Genomic DNA, 25069 nt, shown 5'->3' on the forward strand with positions numbered 1-25069 from the left:
TACTGATATCCCAGTGTGATACAGTAGATTATCTCCTATCAACAGTTTAACTAAACACTTGGGTACGTACAGGACATTATTCGTAGAGTAGAGATGGTCTACTTCATAATCCGTTGGATCAGGATATCTGTATGCTCATATCCACAATTAATAGTCTAGGCATGACTTGATATATGATCAATATGATTATTATGTATTGAAAGAGAGGGGTATTTCTAATCTACAGCATCAACCAAGTAATATACACAGCGATCCACGCCGCAATGCACGCAAACCAATCCAAGCAATCAATCAATCAGAGCAGAAGGGGGAGAAATCAATTGACACCCCCCGTCCCAAACAACTCCATCTTAATCCTCTCCGCCCCAACCTGTTTCTTCGCCAGCGCAGCCGCCACATCCGTCATGAAGCCTTCAGGTCCGCAAATGTAGTACTCGGTGCGGGGGTCGTCCAGGAACAGGTCCTCCTTGGGGTCGAGCTTGTCGAGGTCAACGCGGCCAGCAAAGTGGTAGTCTGCGCCTTGCTTGTCCGACGCGGCGGGCTGGCTTGTGAACAGGGTGACCTTGAGGTGGGGGGAGGCGGCGGCCTGGGCCTGCAGGTGGGCGTGGAAGGCGCGGGCGGAGCTCGAGCGCGAGCCGTGGATGAAGTGGATGGGGCGGGAGCTGCTGATGGTTGTGTTGAGCATGGACATGAGCGGGGTGAGGCCGACGCCTGCGGAGAGGAGGACCACTGGGGTCGTGGGCTTGGAGGTAGTGAGGGTGGGATCTTGAGCGGAGAGGAAGAAGTCGCCGAAGGGGTGCGAGACCTGCACGGTATCGCCGGCCTGGATGCGGTCGTGGAGCACGTTCGACACGTAGCCTGGGTTCTGGGGCTGGCGGCCGGACTCGCGCTTGACGCTGATGCGGTAGTAGTCTGGCTGGGGCTGGTCGCTGAGGGAGTACTGGCGGGGCTGGAGGGTGCTCAGCTCGGGGACGTCGACGCGGACGGAGATGTACTGGCCCGGGCTGAAGGGCGGGAGGGGCTGGTTGTCGGCGGGGCGGAGGTAGAAGGAGGTGATCTCGTCGGATTCGGGCTCCTTGCGGGCGACGACGAAGTCGCGCCAGTCGGTCCAGCCGTGGCTGGCGCGGTAGAGGGCGGCCTCGCGGTCGATCATGAGGTTGGCGAGGGCCCAGTAGGCGGTGGCCCAGGCGTTGCGGAGGTCGTCGGTCAGGGCGTCGCCGAGGACCTCGCCCATGGCCTCGAGGAGGTACTTGCCGACGATCTCGTAGTCGCGGGGCTGGATGTAGAGGGAGGCGTGCTTGTTGCAGATGAGCTCGACGGCGGGGCCGAGGACGGCCAGGTTGTCGATGTGGGAGGCGTAGGCCAGCAGGGCGCCGGCCAGGGCGCGCTGCTGGTGGCCGTTGGCCTGGTTGGCGGCGTTGAAGACGGACTTGAGCTCGGGGTGGGCGGCGAGCATGTTGCGGTAGAAGACGGTGGTGATGGTGACGCCGTGTTGCTCGAGCACGGGGACGGTGGCCTTGATGAGCGCGATCTGCTCCGGGGTCAGCGGCGCAGTCACGGCCGACTCGGCCGGTTTGGCATTGAGCTGGCGTCGCGCGCTGATGGCCTTGTAGAGGTAGTAACCCAGGGCAGAGGTGATGACCACCTGGGCAGCGATAGTTACGGAGCGGTTCATGGTGGTGTGTTTGATCCGTTGGTATTGAATGGATCGCGAATAGTGTTTGATAAGGTAAACCAGGAAGAGAGTGGCGAGAAGATGGAGCTGACCAGGTTTATATAGAAAAGGAAAAAAGAAAAAAATATGTAATACGAAAGAAAACACAAGAAAAGCAAGAAAACAACACGGTCAACCTCGCCGGGAAATTCCCGAGCACCCACCACTAGGCTTCATCTTGAATTTTCCATCCACGTGGTTGGACCCTGGTCCCCAATCCCAAGCCTGGTCCCCCCGAAGCCCAATCCAGGAGACCGGGGGTTCGGCAGAGGACCAAGGATCTCCGCGGGGAAGAATTTGATAGAGGCGAACTGGAGGGTTCCTGGGCTAGGACGAATGAGACGGGTCGGTGAGATCCACCCGGACCGTCGGTGGCTAAGTGTCATGCCATTTGCCGGAGCGTCGACTGGTCTGTTCCACGGGTGACGACAGGGGGCGCGACTGACTCATTGAGTTACGTTATACTGAAGCATTGCCTGCCAGGATTAGCGGGGATCTATCGTGAAGGAGGGCATCATACATCTGAGTCTCTCATATCACAGCCCGTCGACCAGGAGGTCAAAAGATGAAGTTATTCCCACATCCGGTTTTCCTGCCGAGCAAACCCCGATAGAGCGCTAACCGGATGCGGTTAGCCCGTGACTGCACCGGATCGGCCCGATGTCTGCCTCAGGCCACCATTGATATTGGTCGGGATGGTGTGTCCAACGGGTATCTGATGTATTCGACGGCTCTATATGTACAGGACACGGAAATCATATGGTTCTTTCGAAATAAGGGGGCAATTCAGGAACAGATCGGGAGACGACCTCACAGCTCTTGCGTGTCGAGTCCCCAGATCTCCCAGCGCCGTAGCGTCTCCCATCCCACCCGCTTCACCTGCCGCCGCCATACTCGCCCGTCCGCGGTGGGCAGAATGGGCGGCATGCAGATGAAGGGAGACTCGGCGTCCGTCGCGGGGTCCCCGACCCACGCGTGCTCGTCGTCCCGCTGGCGTTTGCCCAGCAACGACGGGGGCTGCAGACGCGGAATGGAGAGTTTGGAGTCCCCGGGGTGGGCACCCCAACGAGAGTCCGGGGAATCCGTCGTCGCCCGTCCGTCCTCGGGCGTGGTGCTGCTGGTTGGGGGCGCGGTCCCCGTGGGGGTCTGTGACTGCGACTGCGACTGTGACTGCGACTGCGACTGCGACTGGCACTGAAAGTCCACCGGGCGGTCGACCACCGCGCTGACGGGGATCGTGTAGTACCCGCCCAGCTGGAACCCCTTGCGTCCGAGCCCGATGATCTTGAGCTGGCTGAACGTCTGCGGGTCCCCCAGCGACTCGCTCAGTAGGTCCATCAGGATCTGGTCGTCAGCCTCCACCACTTCGGCCAGCGTGCGTGCCGACCCCGGGTCCGAGCAGTACCCGGTCCCGCGCCCGGGCACCCCCCGCGAGGTCGGGCTCGGGGTCCCGGGCCCCGTCGGCACGAGGAGGCGGAGCACCTCCAACTTGCGGAGAAAAGGGATGAGCAACCCGAGGGATTCGATGCCCGACTTGTCGCTGGCGAATCCTAGCTGCTCGAGCTGCGGGCTGGTGTGCATGAGGCGGGCGACCACGCCCGCGGACAGAGGCCAGTGCGCGGGGAGGAGGAGATGCCGGAGGCTGGTGCCGTGGCTCGTGCCGATGACGTTGAGGTAGCTGTCGCGGATGCTGGCCTGCAGGCCGGGTGAATTCGCGGGGCTCAGGGGAGGAGGCGGGGGCGGGCCGCGGTGGCACCATCCGTCTGGGCCAGCCCCTCCTCTGTCAGGCGCGCCGGGCGTCGGGGGTTGTTGACGTGGTCGGGATCCTGGGCGCCCGTCGCGCTGACGAAGTACAGCCGCTCCAGCCCCGTGAAGGAGCGGAGGAATTCGACGTGGCGTCGCGACGTATTATCTTGCCGCACACTCTTGATGCGGAACCGGGTGTTGGGGGGCGCGGTGGGCCAGGTGCTGTCGACAAAGGTGTTCATGAAGTAGGGGCTTTCGGACCCGGTGTTGCTCAGGATCGTCACGTCCTCGCAGACGGAGGAGTCGAAGGCGAGGTTGAACTCCTCGCTGTGCAGCGCGTACAGGTTCTGCAGCCCGAGCTTCTTCAACGCCAGCGGCCGCCGCGCCGTGATGCACTTGCGGAAGTAGTCGTGCAGCTTGACACTGGGCTCCTGCGCGTTCCGCATCCGCGGCGACCAGTGCATCTTGAGCTCGCGCAGCTTGCGGCAGTGGAACAGCAGCGTCGAGATATCGTCCGGGTAGCAGAGCGGGTCGATGTCGGTCACCTTCAGGTGCCGCAGGTGCGGCATGGCCGGGATGACGATCGTCGGTCGCGGGTGCCGGCTGGACGGGAAGCGCAGCGTCAGCGACTGGAGACGCGGCCGCTGCGCCAGACCCTGGTAGACCGTCTCCAGCATCTTGGTGCTCAGCTCCCAGCTGAAGCTCTCGAGGTCCTTCATCCGATCCACCGCCGCCCGCACCGCGATGTTCAACAGCATCGAGGCGTCCGGCACCCGACCGACGCGCGCGTGTTCCTCGAGCTCCTGTTCACGCCAGTCGCCCCGCAGCGTCAGCGACCGCACCAGCGTGGCGAACGGTCGCGTGATCACGGCATTCAGTCCCATCGTGAAGGGACTCGCGCTGCCCATACCCTCGGGCTGCTCGTCGCGGTATCGGATGCGGTCGTAGGAGGTGAGGATCATGTGCCTGTAGAGTTCGGGGAGGGCCATGTAGTTCAGAACGCGACACGTTCGGCAGAGACGAGCCAAGTCGCCTTGGTCATCCACCTGGTCGTTCCCAACGCCCGAGTCAGCCTTCCGTCTGCTGTGGGATCCGACCTTCCGGGGGACCGGAGGCACCAACGTACGTGGGAGATGATCGTCGCGATCAGGTTCAACGGTAAGGCCATCAACGAGCCTCCGCGCGGCCGATCGACTGTGACAGCGGTATCAAACATGTTCCGATTGACGGCCGCCATGACGCGACGCCCCCAGGTGAGGATGTCGCGGCATGGACTGAGGCGCTACGTCTGGGGGAGGATGAGCGTGGCGGGGCAATGGGGTATCGATCGATCGATGGGATCGATCGACTGTCGCAGGAAGAAGCGGATCGGCCGATATTAGCAGTGAAAGAAGTAGAAACGAGTCAAGTCAACGACCGGGGAGCGGAGGAGGTCATTGCGATGAGGATGACTGGAGTGAGATGGAGCCTGAGAATGTTGGAGACAAAGAGAAAATCATAGCATAAAACGGGGGGATCTGATTGGCGGTCGGAGCAGCAGATGCCCGAGCGGAGTGGAGTTATGCAGCACAAAATACAGCGGTTAGGCCCACAATCAAGAGAAACAGTATGCAAAAGGCATGGAATATTATCATTATATAGACAGATAGATTTGATATATATACAGACAAGACATAGAGATCAATTCGGACCGTATTCATGTCCCCGGCACGCCCCTTTCAATAAAATACACCCAATACCATACCCAAAACCAGTCCACCCAATGCCCAATGCCCAAAGGGAAGGACAGAAAGGCACAGACCCAGTGGAGTAACCAGAACAAGAAGGGAGAATGTAGAAAGAAAAAAATATACCTCCAGACACCGTGCTAAATCCAGAGGAAGAAAAGACCAGGATATCAGAGAGCATGGAATCGAATCGAACAAGGACAATAAATGCAATGGCACCCCCTCGACACCTCCAATGCGGTGAAAACGTCGGCCAGGGACTGCCGTGCGAAATGATAAAGGAACTCTAGCCCCGGTGGGATGCGTCGTCGGGCGGATCGTCCGATCGCGAGGGCCGGCCGTCCATATGCTGGTCCATCGGGCTGGACGCGGAGTCGAAACCGGCAGGGGAGGGTCCAGTGGAGGCCGACGGTCGCGAGGGCCCGCTGGTGCTCGCGCGATCCTCCGGCGCCTCTCCATGCTGCGCCGACCCCGACCCCCGGTCCGAGGAGTGGTCGTCCAGGCCGACCAGAGCCGCCGCATCGGGGTCATACCGTAACTGGGTGTCCCCATGGCCGAATTCCCCGGCGCTGGGAGGATCCCAGGGAGCGGCCGCCTGGGTCTGCGGCTGGATCACCCGCACCGGTAGGTCGGGACGGCCGGAGCGCGCCCGTGAACTGGGGGGCGCCCCCAGGAGGTTGGGGTTGTTAGACCAGTCGTGCGACCAGGCGTGCGGGCCGCGTCGTCGGGCGGGGATGACGGTGACCGGTAAGGGGGTGTCGGACCCTGGCCGGCCCGACCCAGGCGGGGCCCTCCAGGGGAAGGGCATGAGGTGCTCCATCCGCGACCGCGGGGGCTCGTCTTGATGCTCCATGAACGGGTCGTATTCCTCTGATCCCCGACGGGGCTCCTCGTATGCCTGGGCCGACGCGACTTCCCGGGGCAGGGACGCACGTCGCCGGCGGAACGCATTGAAGAAGGTCCGCCACCGGGGGTCGGTGTGGATGATCTGCGGAGAGTGTTCGCGAGTGTCCTGCGCAGAGAGGCCGTGATGGGCCAGGTCGTCGCCCGGTCCCCCGTCCCCGGTGGTCGACAACTCTTTGTCCCTCGCCGTTGCGTCCAGGTCATGCTCTTCCTCCTCCGCCTCGTCCATGTGAGGCATGGCGGCGGGGGGCGTAGGGCTGGAAACCGGGTGGTAGTGGACATTGTACACGGTGCTCGCCGCGCTGGTCGTGTCGGCGCGGCTGACGGGGGTCACCACGGCGGGCGGGGGTGTGGGACGCGCCGGTCGCCGACGCCGGGAGCCCACCGCGTTGCTCTCCAGATCGGGGCGGACGATGCCGGGAAAGACGACCCGGTTCCGCAACGGTCGATGTGTCAGGCCCATCATCCCTCCCCAGCCGGACGAGGCGCCGGTTCCCCCACCTCGATTGGGGGCATTCGACGCCTGGCGAGGCCAGTCCACCTCCTCGGACGGTGTCACCTCCAACATTTCGTCGCCGTCGAAGATCTCCCGCCCGAGGATGCCATCCTTGCGTTCATCGCGCTCTAGGGCCTCGATGCGCTCCACCCATTCCCAAACGACGACGCTCGCCGCCGCAGATCCAACCCAGCGGATGTACGTCCCCCAGCCGGCGCATTCAGGCTTCGCGATATCCAGGACGAAGAACACGACAGGGATCAGCACAGCGCAAAGGGACAAGAGCGCCACCAGACAGATGTTGCGCATTTTCGGGTGGAAGAAGGCAAATCGGTGTTTTGACAATGAGTAGAAAATAACCCACGCAGCATAGAGAAGATTGAGCGCGAGTTCAAAGAGATAACTGAGGGCGGGGATCGCATCTTCGTAGAGCCGTGGACGCGTCGTGTTTGACTGGGCATGGAACTTATCCAAGCAGCTGAACACCGTGTCCAAGACAATCAGCGCAAACCCCGCCCATTTGATCATGATCTTCTCTTTGTGTCGGGGAAATAATCGGATCAGGGTCTGAACCTGCGCAAGCCAGAGAAACGTGCTGGATATGACCCGAACCACACGGATCTCCATGCCATCGATCACCTCCGCGGAGAGCGCCTCGGCATCAGAGAACCCATGGATATACTGCCGTTCAGCTACCCGGAACGAGTCAGCTGTTGCGATTGTGAGAGATATGGCAACCAGGATGGCTGCAAGCTTCTGCAACCATGGGCGCCCCCCGACACCCACGACGGAGGAATTGCCGCTGTAGGAACCACTAATCATGCCATGACGACCCAGGAAGTTGGCGCCACCCCCGGGGCCGCCAACGTAGAATGTGCGTGGGGTGATCAGGAGGATAATGACGAGTAGATAGCTGACAACGGTGGCACAGCCGATGGCGTACAGCTGGGGGGTCACGGAGGAATAAAAGGGATCACGGGTATCAAGATTCGGGTTCGCATGACTCGGTGGCGGCGGTCCATTGGTACAGATCGGTTCGTAGACACCATTCGCGGTGAGGGTTATTGCGTATGTGTTGTTGAAATAGAGGAGGCCTGGCAACGCGTTAGCACAGCGCATGGGGGTCGTCCAGTCGTCTCGCACGGGGACAGAAGGCCGCCCGATCTTCTCCGGACAACCGCGCCCTCCACGACTGAGCGACAGATCCGAGATTTGACATACCATCACTAGGTAATAAGAAAGGAGTACAACCCGGTTCGTACGATTTCGTACTGGTTGTCGTCGGGTTCGCCCAGATCTGGCGGGGAGCCAGACGACCGTCATCCCCCATATTCGGACCACCCTCGATTGGCACCGAGTCGAAGCAGCAAACGGGATTCCCTATAAGACCATCTGTAGGGAATACATGTCGTGAATCGCCGGTTGGCGTGCGGTTTGCGCCCTTTTTGCTGCCCCGAGTGTTGTGAGGCAATGTCCGACAGTCGGTTGATAGACCAAATCAAGGGCTCCACCGTACCAATCACAGTCGATTCGGGAGTATGAAGAAGCAAGAAAGCGACCCAATCACCGAAGCTATAGGGAGAGTCAAGTAGTCGTTCACGGGAGATATTGTGTCGAGCTGAGAGTTGTGGTGGAGATGGCGATTTACTCCGTGCTGCGATCAGAGGGGGCGACTGGGGCCTGAGGCGCCGGTGATCCGCCACCATATCTCACCGCCTACCTTTTCTATCCAGACTTGTATACTTCTACATCTACGTATACAACGACGATTTTTCTTATTTATATTCACACTTGGGTGATTAGGTACAGAGCAGTCAGAACGTGTCTAATTAGACAGAGCCAACGCCAGTGAATGGCAGACATTGCATTGAAGTCAACAACAGCTTCACGGTGACTAAAACTGAGCAGGCGGATATGCCCGGACAAGATTGCATAAATGAAACAGGAGACTATATCCAAGTATTGAAGAGAAAATGCCATCAAAAGGGGTATATAAAAGGGAGATGACGAGAAAAATAAAAGAAAGAAACAAGCATGCAACGTTCATCGCATCACGGAAACCAGTCGTCTCCAGACCAATAGCTCCCCTCACGGAGCGGGCCCGTACGTCATCGGAAGAGGAGCAGAATACGGGGATACCAACGCGGCTCCCGTGGCCTGGGCTGCCTTGGCACGGTCTTCTTCTCGTTTCCGGATCTCGGACTCGTCTTGAATGAGAGTGCAGCAGGTGCAGCAGGTGGCTCGCACACAGTCCGACAGGATATCACCCTGGATCCCGTACGCTTTGCGCGTCCGTGTGTGTTGGATGGTCGCCATGAGCCCTAGGTGAATTGCGGTCAGCGTACTACTCGCCAGGGAGTTGGGTTGGGAAGGCTCGTCTACTCACATTGACAGCCACACAGCAAGGCCATACCCGTGCAGGATCCATTGCAGGTCTCGTAACCCAGCATGTTCGTCGGATCTTCCTTGCGGGATTTCCTCGACAGGCGGTACTGCGTTTTCCCGTACAGGATACAGGGGCAGAACAGTCCGATGCAACACGTCCAGATATTGGAACAGTCACACAGGCTGTGGCTCCAAGTACCGCCGTGGATCTCCTGATTCGGGTGGATAGCTTGCCCGGGTTGATGGTATGCCAACATGTTGCCCGGCGCAGGAGTGCGCGGGACCTCAGTGGCGGTCGGAGGAGGGAAATATGCCAGCTGGGGCGACTGCAGGGGATTCGCATCCGGCACGACGGGTGCAATCTGGAGTCTCGGTGCATGGTCGGGGATCTCGAGGCCCGTTTTGATCGGCAGCGGACCGGGAGACGATGGGGGGTTCCCATACGGATAGTCGGGGGCCGCCTGTTGGGGTTGTCGCGACAGCGGCACCTCGTCGGCGAAGGGGGCGTAGTTCGCCGGGTGCTGTTGGATATCGGGACTCCTAAGCTCGGGGCCATGGTGTGAGTGCGCTTTTTCGTCCACTGCTGGTTGCGGAGTCTCTTCGATCACGGTCGGACGCTCTGTCTGCTGCGGTGGCAGAGACTGGGGCGGCCGTTCTTCTGCGCGCAAGCTCTGCTGGCCGGGCGCATGCATTTCCAGTGGGGTCTCCAAAAAGGAATACCTCGGGTTGTTCGGGTTGGCCCCGAAGTTGGTATCCAAATGCAGGCCCCTACTCATGATGGCTCAATTGGTGGGCAGTGATGTTCCTAGATATAACCCCAGGTACGACCGGAGACACAACAAGAAACAGAAAGCAAAAAAAAAAAAAAAATAGAATAAAGAATAAGGACAACGGCAAAGGAAAAAAGGAGAAAAGAAAAGAAAAGAAAAATCGACGAGACAACAGTGACAGAATCCAGTCGCGATGGTAAATAGAATTATCCCAAGCGCTCACGCAGACTCTCCGGAGCGATAACCGATGACGCACTAACCAGCCCTCCACCGAATCAGAGAGCTACCGGGGGAGAGCATCGATGTGGAGAAGTCAGTCTGTTTCTTAGGGAGGTAAAAGGAGATGGATAGGAGAGTCCGCATGAAGAATAAGTCAAGTTGTAACCGGGGAGGAGAGACGACCTAACTCCTTCAACCAGATACCACGGACTCAACCAGCCAAGCGACCTAACCGATCCAAGGAATCCATCGCGAGAGAGTCTCACTCAGCAGTGCTCCTGTGGGGGCGGAGAGAGACACTACACAGAGAGGCAGAAAGAACTAAACCACCTAGTGCACGGTAAAGACCAGTCAGGGACGAAAGATGGCAGCCAGGCTCGGAAGATCCCGTTGGGGCCGACCCATCTGCAGGTTCTCATCACATCACCGGAGTCTCCCTTGTCACACTGGTCTGTGCCAATAACAGGACGCGAATCTCCTGTCGGTCGGGATGAACTGCGCCGCAATGCCGCCGGGCTGTCTGTGATGGGGATGTCCGTCGGGATGTGATGGGCACGAACGACTAGGGCAGTGGGTTAGTTCGATGGTGGCGGCGCCTCTGGTGGTATTTTGTCGATCGTGTACTCTGTGATTTGTAGAGGAATGACTCGACTCGAGTGAGTGACGGAGGCGATGGGACTACATACTGACTATGGTATATAGGATGTCTGGTTCGATTTCTATCGCGCCATCTATGTATGGATGGTCAATATATGCAGCGGTCCATATCCCGACCCCGGACATCTCATTGCATACTGAATGCATGCTGATTGCCAGGCGGATCGTAAAACCATAGGAAACTAAAAATAAGAAACTAAAACAAAAAAATCACAGGAAAAAATGCCATGGTATATACTCGCTACTCAAGCTCAAGTCCCACAATTAATATCGCCATATCCATAAATCCAGTCAAACAACAAACACATGCGACCGGTCGAAACAATCGTCCCATTCCACATTCCCTGATCCCCAGAATCGCTGAAACAGCGGTTTCGCCTGCAGCGGCACGGGGGTACCGAGATCGCGACTCATCTCGGTTAATTGCTCGTCCACAAAGGCACGATCGGCGGGACCGGCGTTGGCGGCTTCGACGCCGGCGACGATGAGCGGCCACACCATGCCCTTCTGGATGGGGTGGGAGCGCATGGCGCGACGGAGGAGGAGGAAGAGCACGCGGGCGTGGGCGGCGCGCGTGGCCTCGAGGGGGGCGCGGCGGGAAGCAGGCCGGCGCTCTGCAGGGCGGCGATGCCGAAGAGGGAGACGGCGGAGTGATAGATGCGGCCGAGGAGGAGCCACTCATCGTGGCAGGTTGCGGCTGCGTTGGCCGTGGACCACTGGTGAGGGGAGAAGACGCTGATGCGGTCGAGGAGGGCCTGGGCGGCGGATTGGAGCGGCACGCGGACGCAGGCGGGGTCCGTGGCGAGGGATCGCAGGTGGTTGATCTCGATGATGTTGCGAAAGAGGGATGGGGGGCAGGGCAGGACGGGGAAGAGGCCATCGCCGTAGATCTCGGCGACGAAATCGATGAGGTGGACGTGAGAGGAGGCGGCGATCTGGTCAGCTGGGGGGGTGGTGGTGTTGCCGATGACGCTGATGCTGCCCAATTCACCATCATTAGGGAAGGTGGTTGGCAAATGGGGGAACTGGAGCGCCTACATGACGAAGTACAACAACGATTGCTTCAAGGCCGGCGAGGAGCGATACAATTCGGGTAGGCCGCCGCGGAGCATGATCAACTCGTTCGCGCCGACACAATGATGGCGCCAGTTGGACGAGAGGGACTGCCGTGCCTGGATAAATGAAGGCGTTAACAAAGCATGACCACAATATAGAAGAAGACGAATCTCACATCGGTAAACAAGAGCATCAGGACACTGGCGATGGTCAAGTCGCTCGTCCGGGTGATGGCGTTGCCGATAGCGTCGGCCAGGAGCTGGATAGCCATCCCTCGGTGGTGGTACAGCCGGGATCGCACCTCGACCAGGGCGCCGTAGTTGGTGTTGAGCATGAGACTCTGGATGCGATGGCCCAAGGCGAGACAGACCAACAGGTGGCACATGGCCGGGGGGAGATGCGGGATGACGGCGTGGGAGAAGCGCGTGATGTACGGGTTGGGGGCTAACTGATGGAAGGCCGCAAAGCTGGGATAGATGCAGGCATTATCTAACGTCCGGTTAGTGCGAGGGGAAGGACTCGTCTCTTTCGTCCTGTTCCTCCGGCTTACAGTACGACGCGGCCTGGACGACCGCGCTGGCCTCGGTTCCCAACTGCAGGCGCGGGATGGTCAATTTGACGACGGCCCGTTCCGGGCTGCAGGAACCGGGTGGCGGATCCGGATCCTCTGCGACGAGGGCGGCATGATTGGGCGAGGTAGTCTGACCCCTCTCTTCGGGCTCGCTGGCCGGTGGACGACGTCGTTGTCGCGTGCGCGAGGTGACCCTCCCCGGGGGGATCCACTTGAGGGGCTTCTTCTCTCCATACCCGGGACAGGTCACCCCCGATGCACGACACTTGTTGCAGGTTGGGGTTCCAAAGTCACAGACGAGTCGACGCCGGAGACATTCCCAGCATTGTCGACGGCCGGGTGGTCGTACTCCCGAGGTGGATGTGGAGGAGGAGGTTGATATTTGGGATTTCATACTAGCCGTGCCAACCATGGACGGCATGGTGTCCAGATATCTAAATTGCGAGAGACAGGGCGACAATCTTCAATATATGCCCGTCCCCCAGACCGTTTGGGCCTGATGATACTGACGAACTGATAAACTGACGAACAGACGAACCGACAAACTGACGAATGGACGATCTTGACGGCGTGGCGGAGTTCAATCATGGATGGATCCTGCGGGGACCAGATGGGGGAGTGTCATTGGCGAGCCTCAGGCCACCCCGGGTCTTGGCCACGGTTTTCTCCTAATGAGGAAAGATAGTCAACTTGGATATAGATATATATATAGATGTAGAGATAGAGATAGAGATATATTTAGAGATGGCAGTTGATCCTGATTGCCTGAAGATCATTGGAATGATCTTCTTTCGGGACTCCTGATCGACATGGTATGTATCCATATAATCCATATAATCCATATAATCCATAAGACCTGGAGACACGGCTTGTCTCCCTTATCCCTTCCCCCTTCCCCCTCCACTTCTACTTCATATTCAGATAGTTCACAGCACGGGCGGTGATCAACCGGATATCATCCCGTCCCTCCCGTTCAACCACGTTGTGGGATGATTGGTGGTGGCGCCGTTTAGTTCCAGGATGGGACCCAGTCGGGTGGAGTACGGTCTTGGAAGTTGGACCTCGGGACTGTACGATCATACCTATCCATCATCGTCGAGATCAATCTTGAACCAGTTCGATGCGACGGAAACCCCTCGCGATTCATCTCAGAACGGGGATTGGATCCGGACTGAAGGAAGGGGAAGGTCTGCATTCCGACCTGTCCGGCCAGATATGCAGACCCAGGTCATTCGCAAGGAAGTCGGAGCAGTCTGGGACGAGTCGATTCGGTTGGAATTGTTTCTTTTGGGTAGCAAACTGAGGGATAAATGTCTATAAGATTGTGGACTTCCTCCCTTGTGTTCTTGATATATCTCTCTATATAGAGAGAGAGAATATAGAGAGAGAAAGAGAGAGAGAAAGAGAGAGAGAAAGAGAGAGAGAGAGAGAGAGTACTTCAAGAGTACCTGATCGGTACCTCCAGACCGTGGACAACAACACCTCCGATCCCGTACCTCCCCAGTACCGGCCGGGTACCCACCAAGGCGGTGACGGGCGATCCGTCGTCATTTCTCCCGCTCGAACTTTTCCTCCTTCTTTTTCTCTTCTTCTTCTCTCTCCTCCATCCGCTTCGCTTTCTCTTACTTCCACTTCTCTTACTTCCACCTCATCCTTTCCATCCCCTTTCCATCCACTCCTTCCTCGCTCCACCCTTGTCCTTTCTCGTCTCATCACTGCCTCTTCTTTCATCCCCCCCTGTCTCCTATTCTCGGTTTAATTCTCTCCCACAGTCCATGCAACAGCCATCAATCATCCATCCAATCCCCTTGCAACGCCACAACGCCACGCCTATCATTTCCTCCCATCTGGGAATCGCTTAATTCCCTTCAGAGCCTGTAAGATCCCTCCTGCTCGTCGGATCGGGACTGCCTCCCTGTCGTCATTCGTCATTTGCTCTTGTCCGGGGGAAACTAACCGCCCTGGTGACGCCAGATCCGCAACACAACTCCCCCTTCCCCCTACACACCCCCCCCAGCCACACACCACCCTTTCTCTCCCCAATCGTCACTCGTCGTCCCCAACGGAAGACAAGACACGTCTGCCTCGAGTCCCGTCGATTTCCTGCGTGTGTTCATCCTTCTCCCTCCCCCCGTGCCGCACGCCGACCAATGTCCTCCCCATGTCAAAGCCTCCGTCTGCATCTGAGCATACTTGGTCGGAACCCCTGGTGACCCCGGCGACCGCGAATCCCCATGACGGCGTCCACCCGTCCAACCCGTCTCCAGGCAAGCAGCCGCGCCCCCCCCTCGTCCAGGATGAGGACGGTGTCTACAATGCCGCCTCCCCCTCGCGCGCCGAATCCCCCACCTCGTCCCAATGGGCCCAACCCGTCGCCCAGTTCCCACTGAAGCGGGCCACCACCTTGCCGCTGGAGCGACTCGCCCGCCCCGAGCGCGCCCATAGCCCCCAACTGTCCGAGCGAGACAGCATTTTCGCCACCCACTACCTCCCCTCCGATACCGACAGCTCCGGCGCGACCGGCAACCCCAGCACCACCACCGCCGCCGCCACCGCCGCCGCCGCCCTGTCACGGCCCCCGGCCCCCCCGTCGTGGTCGTCGTCCTCGCGGCGTCCGCCTCACGCGTCGCCCTTCGATTCCGAGGCGATCTGGGGCGGCGGGACCCCGGCGTCCCCCTCGCCGGCGACGGGGCAGGCCTCGGTGGACGCCCGCGCCAGTCGCAGCCTGCTCTCGGCCTCCCTCAGCGATGATGTCGTCCTTCCCGACCGGCCTTCGCGAGCGGAGCGCCCGTCCGGGGCCCCGGGGAGCGGAACGCCAGCCGGAGTCGCCGTGGGCGCGTCGAGCATTCCATCGAGGCCAACCTGGCCAACGCCGAGCTGGCGTCGCACGTCCGCAGCCGCAAATCGAGTCACTACCTGGGCCTCTTCAAGGAAAATACCACCTCGCCGGATCGGAAGCGGCGGGAGGACCGGGGGCGTGCCGACGAGCTTCCGGCGGCCGGGGACGCCCAGGCGGACCGGGAGCCGTCCGGGGAACCTCCCGCCCCGCCCGAGGCCACGGGTCGGCGAACCACCCAGAGCGTGCCGCGCCTCTCCTGGCACGACCCCCCGGTCATGGCGCCGACGCCCCCCGACACCGACCTGCGGCACGCGCGGAGCGACGACCTGTCCATCCGCCCGCCGACCGCCCTGCCGCGCAGCCTGCTCGAGGAGATCCGCAACTTTCACCTGACCCCGGGCGGCGCGCGGGGCTCCTCGTTCTCCGAGAGCATCCCCACCCAGTACGCCGAACGGGGCGGCGACTATCTCAACAAGGGGACCCCCGGGGACGAGACCGCGGACCGCGGGTCGCGGCGGGGGTCGTCGGGCGGTCCCGTCGAGGACGAGGAGGACGAGCAGATCGCCTCGGCCGTCTACTTCCCCCACGAGTCCGTCGCGGTGTCGGAGGCGGTGGACCCCCGGCGGCGCTCGGGCGCCACGGACGAGCTGCCGGACGGAGCCCCGCCGCTGGCCGTCTCGCCAGCCCCGCGGAATCACCTGCTAGTGCCCACGCGACAGAGTCCGCCCGAGGGGCCCGAGCCCAGCCACGTCGACATCTCCCTGCGGTCGCGGACCGATCGTAGAATCTTACACGGCGACCTGCAGGGTCTGCAGGCCCCGTCCGTAGACGACCGCCCCCCGCGCCGTCTCTCGGCGCCCTCCTCCCCGACGACGAGTCGACCTGCGGGTCGGAGAACAGCTCGGTGGATGGCAGCGAGATCTCCGTTCTGGACGAGGAGTCGAGCGTGACCGACGACGTCGACGTGCCGCCGACCGACGACGTCGACGTGACCCCGACCGCGACCCCGACCCAGGGCGCCCGCACGTGGCGGCACCGCCGCAAGCAGCACGGCCAACTCGTCGGCGCCGTCGAGTTGAAGCCCTACCGCCATCAGGTCGGCGGCCACACCACCGTCTTTCGCTTCTCCCGCCGCGCCGTGTGCAAGCAGCTCAACAACCGCGAAAACGAGTTTTACGAGCGGATCGAACGCCGTCACCCGGACATGCTGATGTTCCTCCCACGGTAGACCTTCACTCCCCTCCCCACACCCTCTTCTCCTAACAGACCCACCGGAGTGCTAACGGGAGATTTGGCAAGATACATCGGCGTCTTGAATGTGACCTTTTCGAAAACCCCCAAGCGACCCAAGGCGGCCTCCGAGAGTCAAGAGCAGCCGCCAAACGCTGCCGATCGACTCGTCAGCCGCGCCCGGGAGCCTCCCCTCGCCGAGCCCGCCTCCGTGAGCGGCGCCCCCCTGTCCGAGGTCGTCGAGAAACCGCGCATCTTCAGTCAGAGCCAGGTTACGGGTATCATCCCCAAGGTCATCCTGGAGAACAACCGCCACATCATTCCCGCTGATCTCTTCTCCCGCCCCCAGCGCCCCCGCACCGCCGACGGCGTGCGCCCGAGTCGGCCGCGATCCGCCCAGGGCCCCGGGGCGCCGCCCGATCCGTCCCCGCTGACGAGCGGCCGTGCCGCCGGAGAGGAGGACCCGGTTCCCACCACTTCCCCCCGCAAGCCGCTGTCGCGACCCATCTGGGGCGCCACGACCGTTAACCGGAAGCTGCAGGAGCAGGTCCTCCGGGAAGTCTTCAGCCCCCCGGCCATCCACCACCACCGTCGGCACCCGCGCGGCCATCTCAACCTCCCGCGCACCACCTCCGACGGGGGCCGTCGCCGCGCCAATCAGTCCGAGGACCAAACGGCCAGCAGCCGTCGCAGCGCCCCGGCGCCCCCCGACCCCCCGCGGTCCACGGCCATCGACATCGCGACGACGGCGGGTGATTCCCAGGGGTTGTCGTCGTCCGCCTCCACGGCGTTGGACGCCGCCACGTCCTCCCGCCTAGAGAAGATCCGAACGGAGGAGGCGGCGCCGCCCCGGTCGAATTCGCTGTCGCGCACCCGTCCGGTGCGACGCCGTCATTCCGGCAGCGGCCTGCAGCGGCTCGGCAGTCTCGACGCGGAGCACCCCGGCGGAGACCTGGTGTTCGTCGACGACGACGGGTACGGTGGCGACCAGGAGGACGAGATCTTCGCGATGGAGGGCGATGCGTCCATGCCCCGCCGCCGCCCCCGTCGCTGCCGCCCCCCCGCCTGCCGACGGCCGGCGACCGTCCCCATCTCCGACCCGTGCGCCGAACGGCGGAGCCGAGGAGACCGCGCACACGCCCTTCGACCTCGTGCGCACCGACCCGACAGGCACCGGCGGCGGCGGCCGGTTCGCGCTGCCGTCCAACCCCAAAGAGGCTCAGACCCGGAAGGACGAACGCGTGCAGTTCTTCCTGCTGCTGGAGGATCTGACGGCGGGCATGAACCGGCCCTGCGTGCTGGACCTGAAGATGGGCACGCGGCAGTACGGGATCGACGCCGATGAGAAGAAGAAGAAGTCTCAGCGCCGCAAGTGCCAGTCGACCACCTCGCAGCAGCTGGGGGTCCGGCTCTGCGGCATGCAGACCTGGAACGTCCGCAAGCAGGAGTACACCTTCGAGGACAAGTACTTTGGCCGCGATCTCAAGTCCGGCCGCGAGTTCCAGGATGCGTTGACCCGGTTCCTGTACGACGGCGTCAGCTACTCGAGCGTGGCGAAGAAGATCCCCATCATCCTCGATCAGCTGGCCCGGCTCGAGAACATCATCCGACGGCTGAAGCGCTATCGCCTCTACGCGAGCAGTCTGCTGATCCTCTACGACGGCGAGCAGGCCCCCGCTGCGGACGACCCGCGGTCCGGACGCGCGCCGAACGACGGACACAACAACCCGAACGTCCACCTGAAGATCGTGGACTTTGCGAACTGCGTGACCGGTGAGGACGGCGTGCCCCCCACGGCGCGTTGTCCTCCGCACCATCCCGACGACATCGACCGCGGCTACCTCCGGGGGCTGCGGTCGCTGCGCATGTACTTCCAACGCATCCTGAAGGAGATCACCGAGGACGACTACATCGAACGCGGCGAGGGCGAAGCCATCGGCTTTCGGGTGCAGATGGCCGGGCACGAGGTGTCGTCGGACCGCTACTGGGATGAAGGGGTCGTGGAGAGCGATCCGGGTGAAGTTAGTATGTAGCGTCCGTTACGGGCTTTGTCTTTCTTTCCCTTTTTTTTTTGTTTTTTTTGTTTTTTTTTTTTCCTATTCTGTTGTTTCTTCTTCTCGCGCATCTGCTTGGTGTCTGTTTTGTTTGAATCTCTTGATCCCATGGCTTTCAACGTCGACCATTTGCGGGCTTCACGGCGTCACAATTTGCATGGCAACGGCTGGGTGGTTCTCCTTGTTCTTCTCCTTTTCCGTTTCGACTTCCACGTGATGCCAACGACCTCCTAATGACTGGGGAAGCGCACCCGGGGGATCAGTGGATGGGTCCCACGGTGGCCATAGGTACGATATTGACGATTTACGGCATCTGACCCCAGCAAGAAGGCCTTCTTCCCTTATGCCTGGAGCATCATCCAGGGGGTCTTCTGCTCATTCTTCTTCGATTTTGCTTTTCATGCGGGTGTCCTTCCATTTTTCATGGCGTGTACGAGCTTGGGTGCTTTTGATTTCTGTTACCTGTGGGGATTTTTCCTCTTCTCGGACCTGTCTTATTCCTATACCTGCCGGGGATTGATCGCTCGATGTCCCTGGGCTTTTGTCTCTTTTTTTCTTGTTCTTTTCCGGTTTACAGGCGATGGCATTCCCGGTTATGACATGTACATAAAAGGTGGCCAGACATTAGACCAGATCTCTTAATCATATTCATAATCGATCGACATCATCTGGCTCTTTTCTAGCGTAAGTCACGTGCCGGTGAAGGCGGTGAAGCAGCTCCGATGATGACGACCTTCTTGCTCCACCGCCAACTCTCCTCCCTTCCTGCAGCAACCATCGCAAGGAAGTCAGTCGTCTTGCTTGGGAGACCTCATCATTCGACGCGATTCGGGGTGATCAGGTTCCCTTTCTCGACATGTCCTCATTTGACACCCGCCGGTGAAGTAGTGGACCAGAACTTATTAACTGTCCGCTGATCTCCCGGTGCGTGAGTTGGTCAGGTACACTCTGTACCCGATAGGTCTTCGCTCATCTCGAGGGTATCTACCTGCTAGGTTCTTTGGGAAGATTGCTAGACTATTCATATAGCTATCGTTTATCTATCGACAAAGCCATTGCATCATCTACGGGTACCGCCGTCGGTATAAGCTCTCGATTAGCTCTCACGCAAGATGCCCCGCTCCCCTCATAATGGCCAGCAGCAACCGGATATCGATAAACGGGACTTTGACCAAAACCGTCCGTTGCTGGCCGGGCAAGAAGCTGGCCCCCATGCCGACGACGGCAGCCGTTCTCCGTCCGGGTCGGGTTGGAGACTGTCCCGTGACGATGGCCTTTTGAACGACGTGGTCGGAGAGATCGTGGAGAGAGACCGCAGGAGACTCGCCCGAGAGATTGTGCGGATATCCAGCTTTGTGCTGGGGGTCATCACTTGGTATGTTGCTTGATATCTAGGATGGTTGTCGTGACGGTGTCTGACCGAGTTTCCCATCTCTAGTCTCGGCGCCGGCAGTATCACCGCCTTTTCCCTATACGGACCGCTGTTCTTGACTCGCCTCCATTACACGCAGCTTCGGGTGAATGCCGTCTCGATCGCGGCCGAGGTGTCCATGTACCTGCCCGTCCCGCTGTTTGGATACTTGTGTGACCGGTATAGCCCGTCTCCGCTGGCCCTATTCTCTGGGATTGTGTTTGGGACCGGCTACTTTCTCGCAGCGTTCGCCTACCGCAGCGGTCCGCCACCGGACGCCGGCGGGGAGGGATGGCCGTTCTGGGTCATGGTTGTCGCGTTCGTGGCCATCGGGACGGCCACCAGCTCCATGTATCTCGCTGCGGTGACGACCTGCGCCAAGAACTTCGGCCGGGGCAAGCACAAGGGGATCATGCTCGCGGTGCCCATCGCGGGCTTTGGTCTCAGCGGCATGTGGCAGAGCCAGGTTGGCACATATCTGCTGTGCGAACGTCTAGAAGACGGAAGTCGCGGCGACGTCGACGTCTTCCGATACTTCTTGTTCCTGGGCGCACTGCTCCTCGCCATCGGCGTCATCGGCACGTTCGGGTTGCGGATTGTGGACGACGAGGAAGAGAGATACATCGACGCCACCGTTGATGAGCTCGAGCGGAGTGGCCTCCTGGATGACAGCGCATTCTTCCGGGCCGGCCGCGACGAAGGAGATCGGTATGGGACCTTCTCGCGGGCCGAAGGCAGCAGTACCGAAGGGGAGATGTCTGCATCCGAGGAAGAGCGCGAGGCCGCGAGGCTCTATAAGGTCCGGGAGGAGGAGGAACGTCAGAAGAAGACCTGGCTTCTCAACTACGAGACGAGGACGTTTCTCGCAGACCACACCATGTGGTGGCTTGCTCTGGGGTTCTTCTTGGTGACGGGCCCGGGGGAAGCTTATATCAACAATGTGCGTATCTTTCTCATCCTCACCTTTTTCTACCATTGTTAGGGGTTTTACAATTGTTATGATTGTCATGAATGCTATTTATTATTGTGATGATTGAAGCTGACACCAGACCAGCTGGGTACCATTGTCCAAACGCTCACGCCGGGGAATATCCCGGCGAATAGGTCCCCCGCCGGACTGCCCGCGACGCACGTCACCACCGTCGCGCTCACGTCGACCGTCGCTCGACTCCTGACCGGTTCGCTTTCGGACTACTTCGCCCCACCCGCATCCCATCTCTCACCCAGCCATTCGGAAGACGATGACCTAGAGCCGTCCACCCGTCTCCGTCTTTCCCGCCTCTCCTTCCTCCTTCCATCCGCCTTTCTCCTCCTCCTCGGCTACCTCATCCTCGCGACCCCCCTACCAATCCAGCACCCACAGCTCTCGCATCTCACGACAGCCCTAGTCGGCCTCGGCTACGGTAGTGCCTTCTCCCTCGTCCCAATCATCATCTCCGTCGTCTGGGGCGTCGAGAATTTCGGCACCAACTGGGGCATCGTCGCCATGGTCCCGGCCGTGGGAGCCGCCTTCTGGGGGATCGTCTACTCGCGGGGGTATCAGGACGCACTGGACGGGGGGAGCAGCACCGACGACGGGGAATGTCGCGGATGGCGATGCTTCGGGTTTTGGGCCGTGGGGTGCACGGTCAGTGTGGGAGTCGCCATGGTGGCGTGGTGTGTAGCGTGGAGGGCATGGAGACGGAGGGGAGTTGTTGTATAATCTTCCTCCTTTTATCGATTTTCTATTTTCAGTATTGCTAGCGTTTGTTGTACAATTGTGGCAATGGGTCTTGGATAAGGTAACTGCATGTTTGTTATAAAATTGGTTTGCGTTGAACTGGAAAGCCAGGTGTTGCACGGCATTATTACTTATCATTTATAGTTAGGTTAGTTTCAGTTATTGGAGAAGAAAACTATAGTTCGATTATTCTCTCGAGACTAATATTGGTATTGTCTATATATTGTTGGGATATCAGTCATAACAAGCCTGCGCAAATTGCCGTTCGATATCTTGTTGCATTACTAGGAAATATATATATCTTGATGTAGAAGCGGGAGTAAAATAGCAAGTCTTATGTTATACTGTACGTATAGGCACTCTTGAGAATTGATTTTATCTACAGAATATATATCTGCCAGTGCCATAAGATATGTATATGTATGCTCTTTCATGCAGATCGTCTATTCTCAACATATGCAATGCATGCAACATAATACAAACCCACCCAACGCACTGCGATGCAACCTATATGATATATGCGAACCCATTGAACGCTGCAAAAAAGACAAAGAACCAATCCAGTCAACGAAGGAAGATCAATCAAGCAACCAATAGAGATATTGGACATGGTATACACCGTAAAGAATAATCCCAATAGAGTAAACTACGGATGTCAGGCTAGATCATATTATATCATATCATACACCCGTTGCTGTCGGGTCCGTTCCCATAAAGACTTTGTAGAGGCGTTTACTGGCGGCGGGGCCGATGCGGGCGTTGGTGAGGGCGCCGTTTTTGTTGGCGGATTTCTGAGTTGTTAGTTTTCTATTTTCTCTCTTTCTCGCCTAGTATATTGCGGTGGGGGGGGGGGGGGGGGGGGGGTGATAAACAAACCTTGACATCCTCCAGAGTAGAAACACCCTCCCTTCTCATCCCCCCGACGAGATCCATCACACTAGGGTATCGCTCTGCAATCCCGTAGGCCATGCTAGCCGTGATGCGGTTCACCTCTTGGAGCATCTTGATGAAAGTGTCAGACTTGTTGTCGCCGGATTTGACCTGGCCGGTATCCATGCAAAAGGCGGCGTCTTGACCGTTCATGCGCTCGCGACGGTACGGCACTGTGGAGACGTGTTCGGTGAAGGTCTTGATCCAAGTGGCGGATTCGGCGGGCGTGCCGGAGTGGTGGATGAGACAGGTGTGAGTGACTTGGAGGGCGAGGAGGGCATCTTCGACGACATCGTCGGAGATGGGGTCGGGTTGCTGTTTTGTGGTGCGTTGGCGGGATGAGGAGGAGGTAGACGGTGGGGGGCGGCGGCGCGGCGCACGGCGGCTTGGAAGGCACGGTTGCGGGCGGTTTGATTCTTGCGGAACCAGGCTTTTAAGCCCTCGATGAGGTAGATGGGGGAGCAGTTGGGGTAGGCGGTTCTGAGGTTGTGGACGTGGGTTTGGAGGTCGACGGGATGTGATGACTCTGAAGGGTGGGTGGATGGAGTCGCGGTGGCCAGGTTGACGAATTCTTGGGCTGTGAGCAGCACGAGGACGTGCGCTTCGTCTTGGACGTGGGGGACACACGGCTCCCAGTATCCGAGACGGGGGTTGTACTGGGCGCGGACCTTGCGGCGCCACCGGACGACGTTGGGAATCGCGCTCGCGAAGAAGGTCTGCTCGACTCCCAGCCGGGTCATGAACTCGGCCGTTTGATTGCCCACACTTGTCTCTTGCAAGGTGGTGGCCAGGTCGACGATCATCTCCGGGAGGGATTCCTTCTTGTCGATCTTGAGCTTGTTGACGGCCGCCAGGTCGGCTGTCCGCTGCTTCTCCCGCGCCTTCTCTTCCTTCAGCCGCTGCTTCCGCTCTTTCTCGACTTGTCGGTCGTGCTCTCGCTGCGCCTTGGTGGCTTCCCGTTCGCGGGCCCGGGCATCCTTGTCGGCGGTGGTCCGTTTCGAAGCTGTTTTGCGAGGGGCTGGTCGGGGAGATGGCGGGTCGTCGAGGAGATCTCGGTCTTCACCGTCCTTGCGTGGGGGGTGGATTTTGGGCTGACTCCCCGTTGACGTAGGCCGGGACCGAGGCTTTGGGGCGTCATAGTCGTCGTCGTTAACGCCGTTGGACTGGGATCGGTTGTGAAGACTGGCGAGGAGATTTTCGGTGCGACTTGAGAACTGGGGACGGGGGCGCGAGATCATCTCGGGGGCGGCGGTGGTGGCGGTGGTTGCGAGATTCCACAGATCTGCTGGGTCGGGGACGGCGAAGGGATCGCTGAACTCGTCGATGTCGTCGTCATCGTCAATGGTGATGGTGTCTGGGGGGATCGGCGGGGCGGAGGAGGTGAAGGTGATGGGGTCGGACGTCAGATCCCCCGGGTATGTCTGCATCGGAGCGGGTCTGGATGGCAGGACATCTTCGTCGGAGAAGAGCACGAACGGATCCTGGGCATCGGGGCTCAGTCGACGGCGTTTCGAGGGATTGGAGGCAGGTTCATGGTGAGCTTGATTGACGGTCGTAGCGGAGGTAGGGGGAGGGGGAGGGAGGGGACGGGGAGAGGAGGAGACCAGGTCAATGACATCGGGCATGATGGGATCTCCGGTCCAAAAGAGGAGCCAAAAGTGGAGACTGAGAGAACAAGAAGAGAGAGAGAGAGAAAGAGAGAAAATGAAGCCAAAGTCGCGTCGCGATGCCGGCACGTGCCGCGTACTCACGTGACGATATCGTTCTTCGACTTCATCTTCGTCACTTTCGTCACTCTTTTCCTTAGGGGGTCTCTTTTCATCCCCATCCCTTTCTGGGGCAGACAACAAGTGAATTAATGATCTCCTGAAGAGAATGATCGATCAGGTATCACCAACCGCCACCCGTTTGTCTCCAACCCGGTGGAGATCGAATCGCGACGGGAGGACAGACGGATAGCCACCGATGGACCCCGATTTGAATTTCCACCACCGAGGTCGCAAATGTGATCGGGCGAGGGTTCATCCATCCTGGACCCCAGGGACCCCCAGGGACCCTTGCGTGAGGACGGGGTGGCATGGAGGCAGGTGCTGAAAAGAGTCTAGCGGTGGTGCCGACGACCGCGTCTGTGCTACGCTTGGATGAATGGGGGGATCCCCTCCGTTCCCTGAATCCCTCCGTGGAGTGCGTTCCCTGACCTCCCTCGGTTCACTGTGATCATGGTTGCGATCGACATGGGTTGGTACTGGGAGAGCCGTTTACGCCCGGATGTAACAGGAGTGGAGGCATTGGAGGGAAGGGGACTATAAGACTGATACTACGCGACTGAACCCCATCAAGACAGATCGACTGGAAGCCAGAACGAAGGGAAAAAGAAAAGGAAAAAAGAAATAAAAGAGGACCACGTTCTGGGTGGGTTCACTGGGTTGGAGAGCAGACCAAGTGGGCCAGGGGGACAATCAAGCTTCTTCATTCGCAGAGAGTCGCTCGTTATTTCGGTTGCATCCTCTTGTCCACGCTGGAACGGAGGTTAGTCGGGTCGACCGTGGGACAGAGGTCCAAACAAAGTCTCACTCTGCTGTTCGACACGGTCTGGTTCTTGGTTCCTGGTTCCTGGTGGAGGACGAACGATCGATGTCGA

At 59.6% G+C, this 25069-nt stretch overlaps 8 protein-coding genes across 8 annotated transcripts; 2 read left to right on the plus strand and 6 right to left on the minus strand.

Annotated features, from left to right (window-relative positions):
- Positions 1-316: 316 nt before the first annotated feature.
- P168DRAFT_237044 (flavohemo protein) lies at positions 317-1675 on the minus strand (the record flags this gene model as incomplete). The annotated part of the gene is made up of 1 exon (XM_024833548.1): positions 317-1675. The coding sequence occupies one exon, from the start codon at positions 1673-1675 to the stop codon at positions 317-319; it is 1359 nt and encodes a 452-aa protein (XP_024692082.1).
- Positions 1676-2278: 603 nt separating this feature from the next.
- On the minus strand, positions 2279-5087 carry P168DRAFT_290659 (uncharacterized protein). The gene is made up of 5 exons (XM_024837265.1): positions 4587-5087; positions 4303-4506; positions 3471-4263; positions 2945-3008; positions 2279-2828 (listed from the first exon to the last, which is right to left on the minus strand). The coding sequence occupies exons 1-5, from the start codon at positions 4626-4628 to the stop codon at positions 2525-2527; spliced, it is 1407 nt and encodes a 468-aa protein (XP_024692083.1). The 5' UTR covers positions 4629-5087; the 3' UTR covers positions 2279-2524.
- A 2-nt stretch (positions 5088-5089) lies between these two features.
- Positions 5090-8214, minus strand: P168DRAFT_269781 (pH signal transduction protein PalH). Its single transcript, XM_024835160.1, has 2 exons — positions 7808-8214; positions 5090-7680 (listed from the first exon to the last, which is right to left on the minus strand). Exons 1-2 carry the CDS (start codon positions 7914-7916, stop codon positions 5474-5476), a joined length of 2316 nt encoding a protein of 771 aa, XP_024692084.1. The 5' UTR covers positions 7917-8214; the 3' UTR covers positions 5090-5473.
- Positions 8215-8474: 260 nt separating this feature from the next.
- Positions 8475-9967, minus strand: P168DRAFT_327555 (DUF614 domain protein). The gene is made up of 2 exons (XM_024841249.1): positions 8973-9967; positions 8475-8907 (listed from the first exon to the last, which is right to left on the minus strand). The coding sequence occupies exons 1-2, from the start codon at positions 9745-9747 to the stop codon at positions 8675-8677; spliced, it is 1008 nt and encodes a 335-aa protein (XP_024692085.1). The 5' UTR covers positions 9748-9967; the 3' UTR covers positions 8475-8674.
- A 941-nt stretch (positions 9968-10908) lies between these two features.
- On the minus strand, positions 10909-12665 carry P168DRAFT_318955 (Zn(II)2Cys6 transcription factor; the record flags this gene model as incomplete). Its single annotated transcript, XM_024840239.1, has 5 exons — positions 10909-11124; positions 11154-11595; positions 11656-11789; positions 11849-12162; positions 12224-12665. 5 exons carry the CDS (start codon positions 12663-12665, stop codon positions 10909-10911), a joined length of 1548 nt encoding a protein of 515 aa, XP_024692086.1.
- Positions 12666-14405: 1740 nt separating this feature from the next.
- On the plus strand, positions 14406-18346 carry P168DRAFT_318956 (inositol polyphosphate kinase KCS1; the record flags this gene model as incomplete). Its single annotated transcript, XM_024840240.1, has 5 exons — positions 14406-15074; positions 15101-15849; positions 15912-16307; positions 16383-17359; positions 17433-18346. 5 exons carry the CDS (start codon positions 14406-14408, stop codon positions 18344-18346), a joined length of 3705 nt encoding a protein of 1234 aa, XP_024692087.1.
- Positions 18347-19134: 788 nt separating this feature from the next.
- On the plus strand, positions 19135-21685 carry P168DRAFT_290663 (MFS transporter). The gene is made up of 3 exons (XM_024837266.1): positions 19135-19742; positions 19806-20718; positions 20833-21685. Exons 1-3 carry the CDS (start codon positions 19480-19482, stop codon positions 21478-21480), a joined length of 1824 nt encoding a protein of 607 aa, XP_024692088.1. The 5' UTR covers positions 19135-19479; the 3' UTR covers positions 21481-21685.
- A 262-nt stretch (positions 21686-21947) lies between these two features.
- Positions 21948-24391, minus strand: P168DRAFT_290664 (uncharacterized protein). Its single transcript, XM_024837267.1, has 3 exons — positions 22809-24391; positions 22375-22743; positions 21948-22289 (listed from the first exon to the last, which is right to left on the minus strand). Exons 1-3 carry the CDS (start codon positions 24051-24053, stop codon positions 22179-22181), a joined length of 1725 nt encoding a protein of 574 aa, XP_024692089.1. The 5' UTR covers positions 24054-24391; the 3' UTR covers positions 21948-22178.
- Between the last annotated feature and the right edge of the window lie 678 nt (positions 24392-25069).

Source organism: Aspergillus campestris (genome assembly GCF_002847485.1).
Source record: "Aspergillus campestris IBT 28561 chromosome Unknown P168scaffold_7, whole genome shotgun sequence".
NCBI lineage: Eukaryota > Fungi > Ascomycota > Eurotiomycetes > Eurotiales > Aspergillaceae > Aspergillus > Aspergillus campestris.

Coding starts and splice junctions, on each gene's coding strand:
- P168DRAFT_290659 (XM_024837265.1), bottom strand. CDS start 4,628: ATGGCCTTACCGTTGAACCTGATCGCGACGATCATCTCCCAC. Junction 4,264..4,302: donor CGCGACCGTTCGCCACGCTG/GTGCGGTCGCTG, acceptor TGGCGTGAACAG/GAGCTCGAGGAACACGCGCG. Junction 3,009..3,470: donor GGGGCTGGCCCAGACGGATG/GTGCCACCGCGG, acceptor GCAGACGTTCAG/CCAGCTCAAGATCATCGGGC.
- P168DRAFT_269781 (XM_024835160.1), bottom strand. CDS start 7,916: ATGGGGGATGACGGTCGTCTGGCTCCCCGCCAGATCTGGGCGAACCCG. Junction 7,681..7,807: donor TTTCTTATTACCTAGTGATG/GTATGTCAAATC, acceptor ACGCGTTGCCAG/GCCTCCTCTATTTCAACAAC.
- P168DRAFT_327555 (XM_024841249.1), bottom strand. CDS start 9,747: ATGAGTAGGGGCCTGCATTTGGATACCAACTTCGGGGCCAACCCGAAC. Junction 8,908..8,972: donor CTTGCTGTGTGGCTGTCAAT/GTGAGTAGACGA, acceptor CAATTCACCTAG/GGCTCATGGCGACCATCCAA.
- P168DRAFT_290663 (XM_024837266.1), top strand. CDS start 19,480: ATGCCCCGCTCCCCTCATAATGGCCAGCAGCAACCGGATATCGATAAA. Junction 19,743..19,805: donor GTGCTGGGGGTCATCACTTG/GTATGTTGCTTG, acceptor TCCCATCTCTAG/TCTCGGCGCCGGCAGTATCA. Junction 20,719..20,832: donor GGGAAGCTTATATCAACAAT/GTGCGTATCTTT, acceptor ACACCAGACCAG/CTGGGTACCATTGTCCAAAC.
- P168DRAFT_290664 (XM_024837267.1), bottom strand. CDS start 24,053: ATGCCCGATGTCATTGACCTGGTCTCCTCCTCTCCCCGTCCCCTCCCT. Junction 22,744..22,808: donor ACCGTGCCTTCCAAGCCGCC/GTGCGCCGCGCC, acceptor ACCACAAAACAG/CAACCCGACCCCATCTCCGA. Junction 22,290..22,374: donor CTACTCTGGAGGATGTCAAG/GTTTGTTTATCA, acceptor CTAACAACTCAG/AAATCCGCCAACAAAAACGG.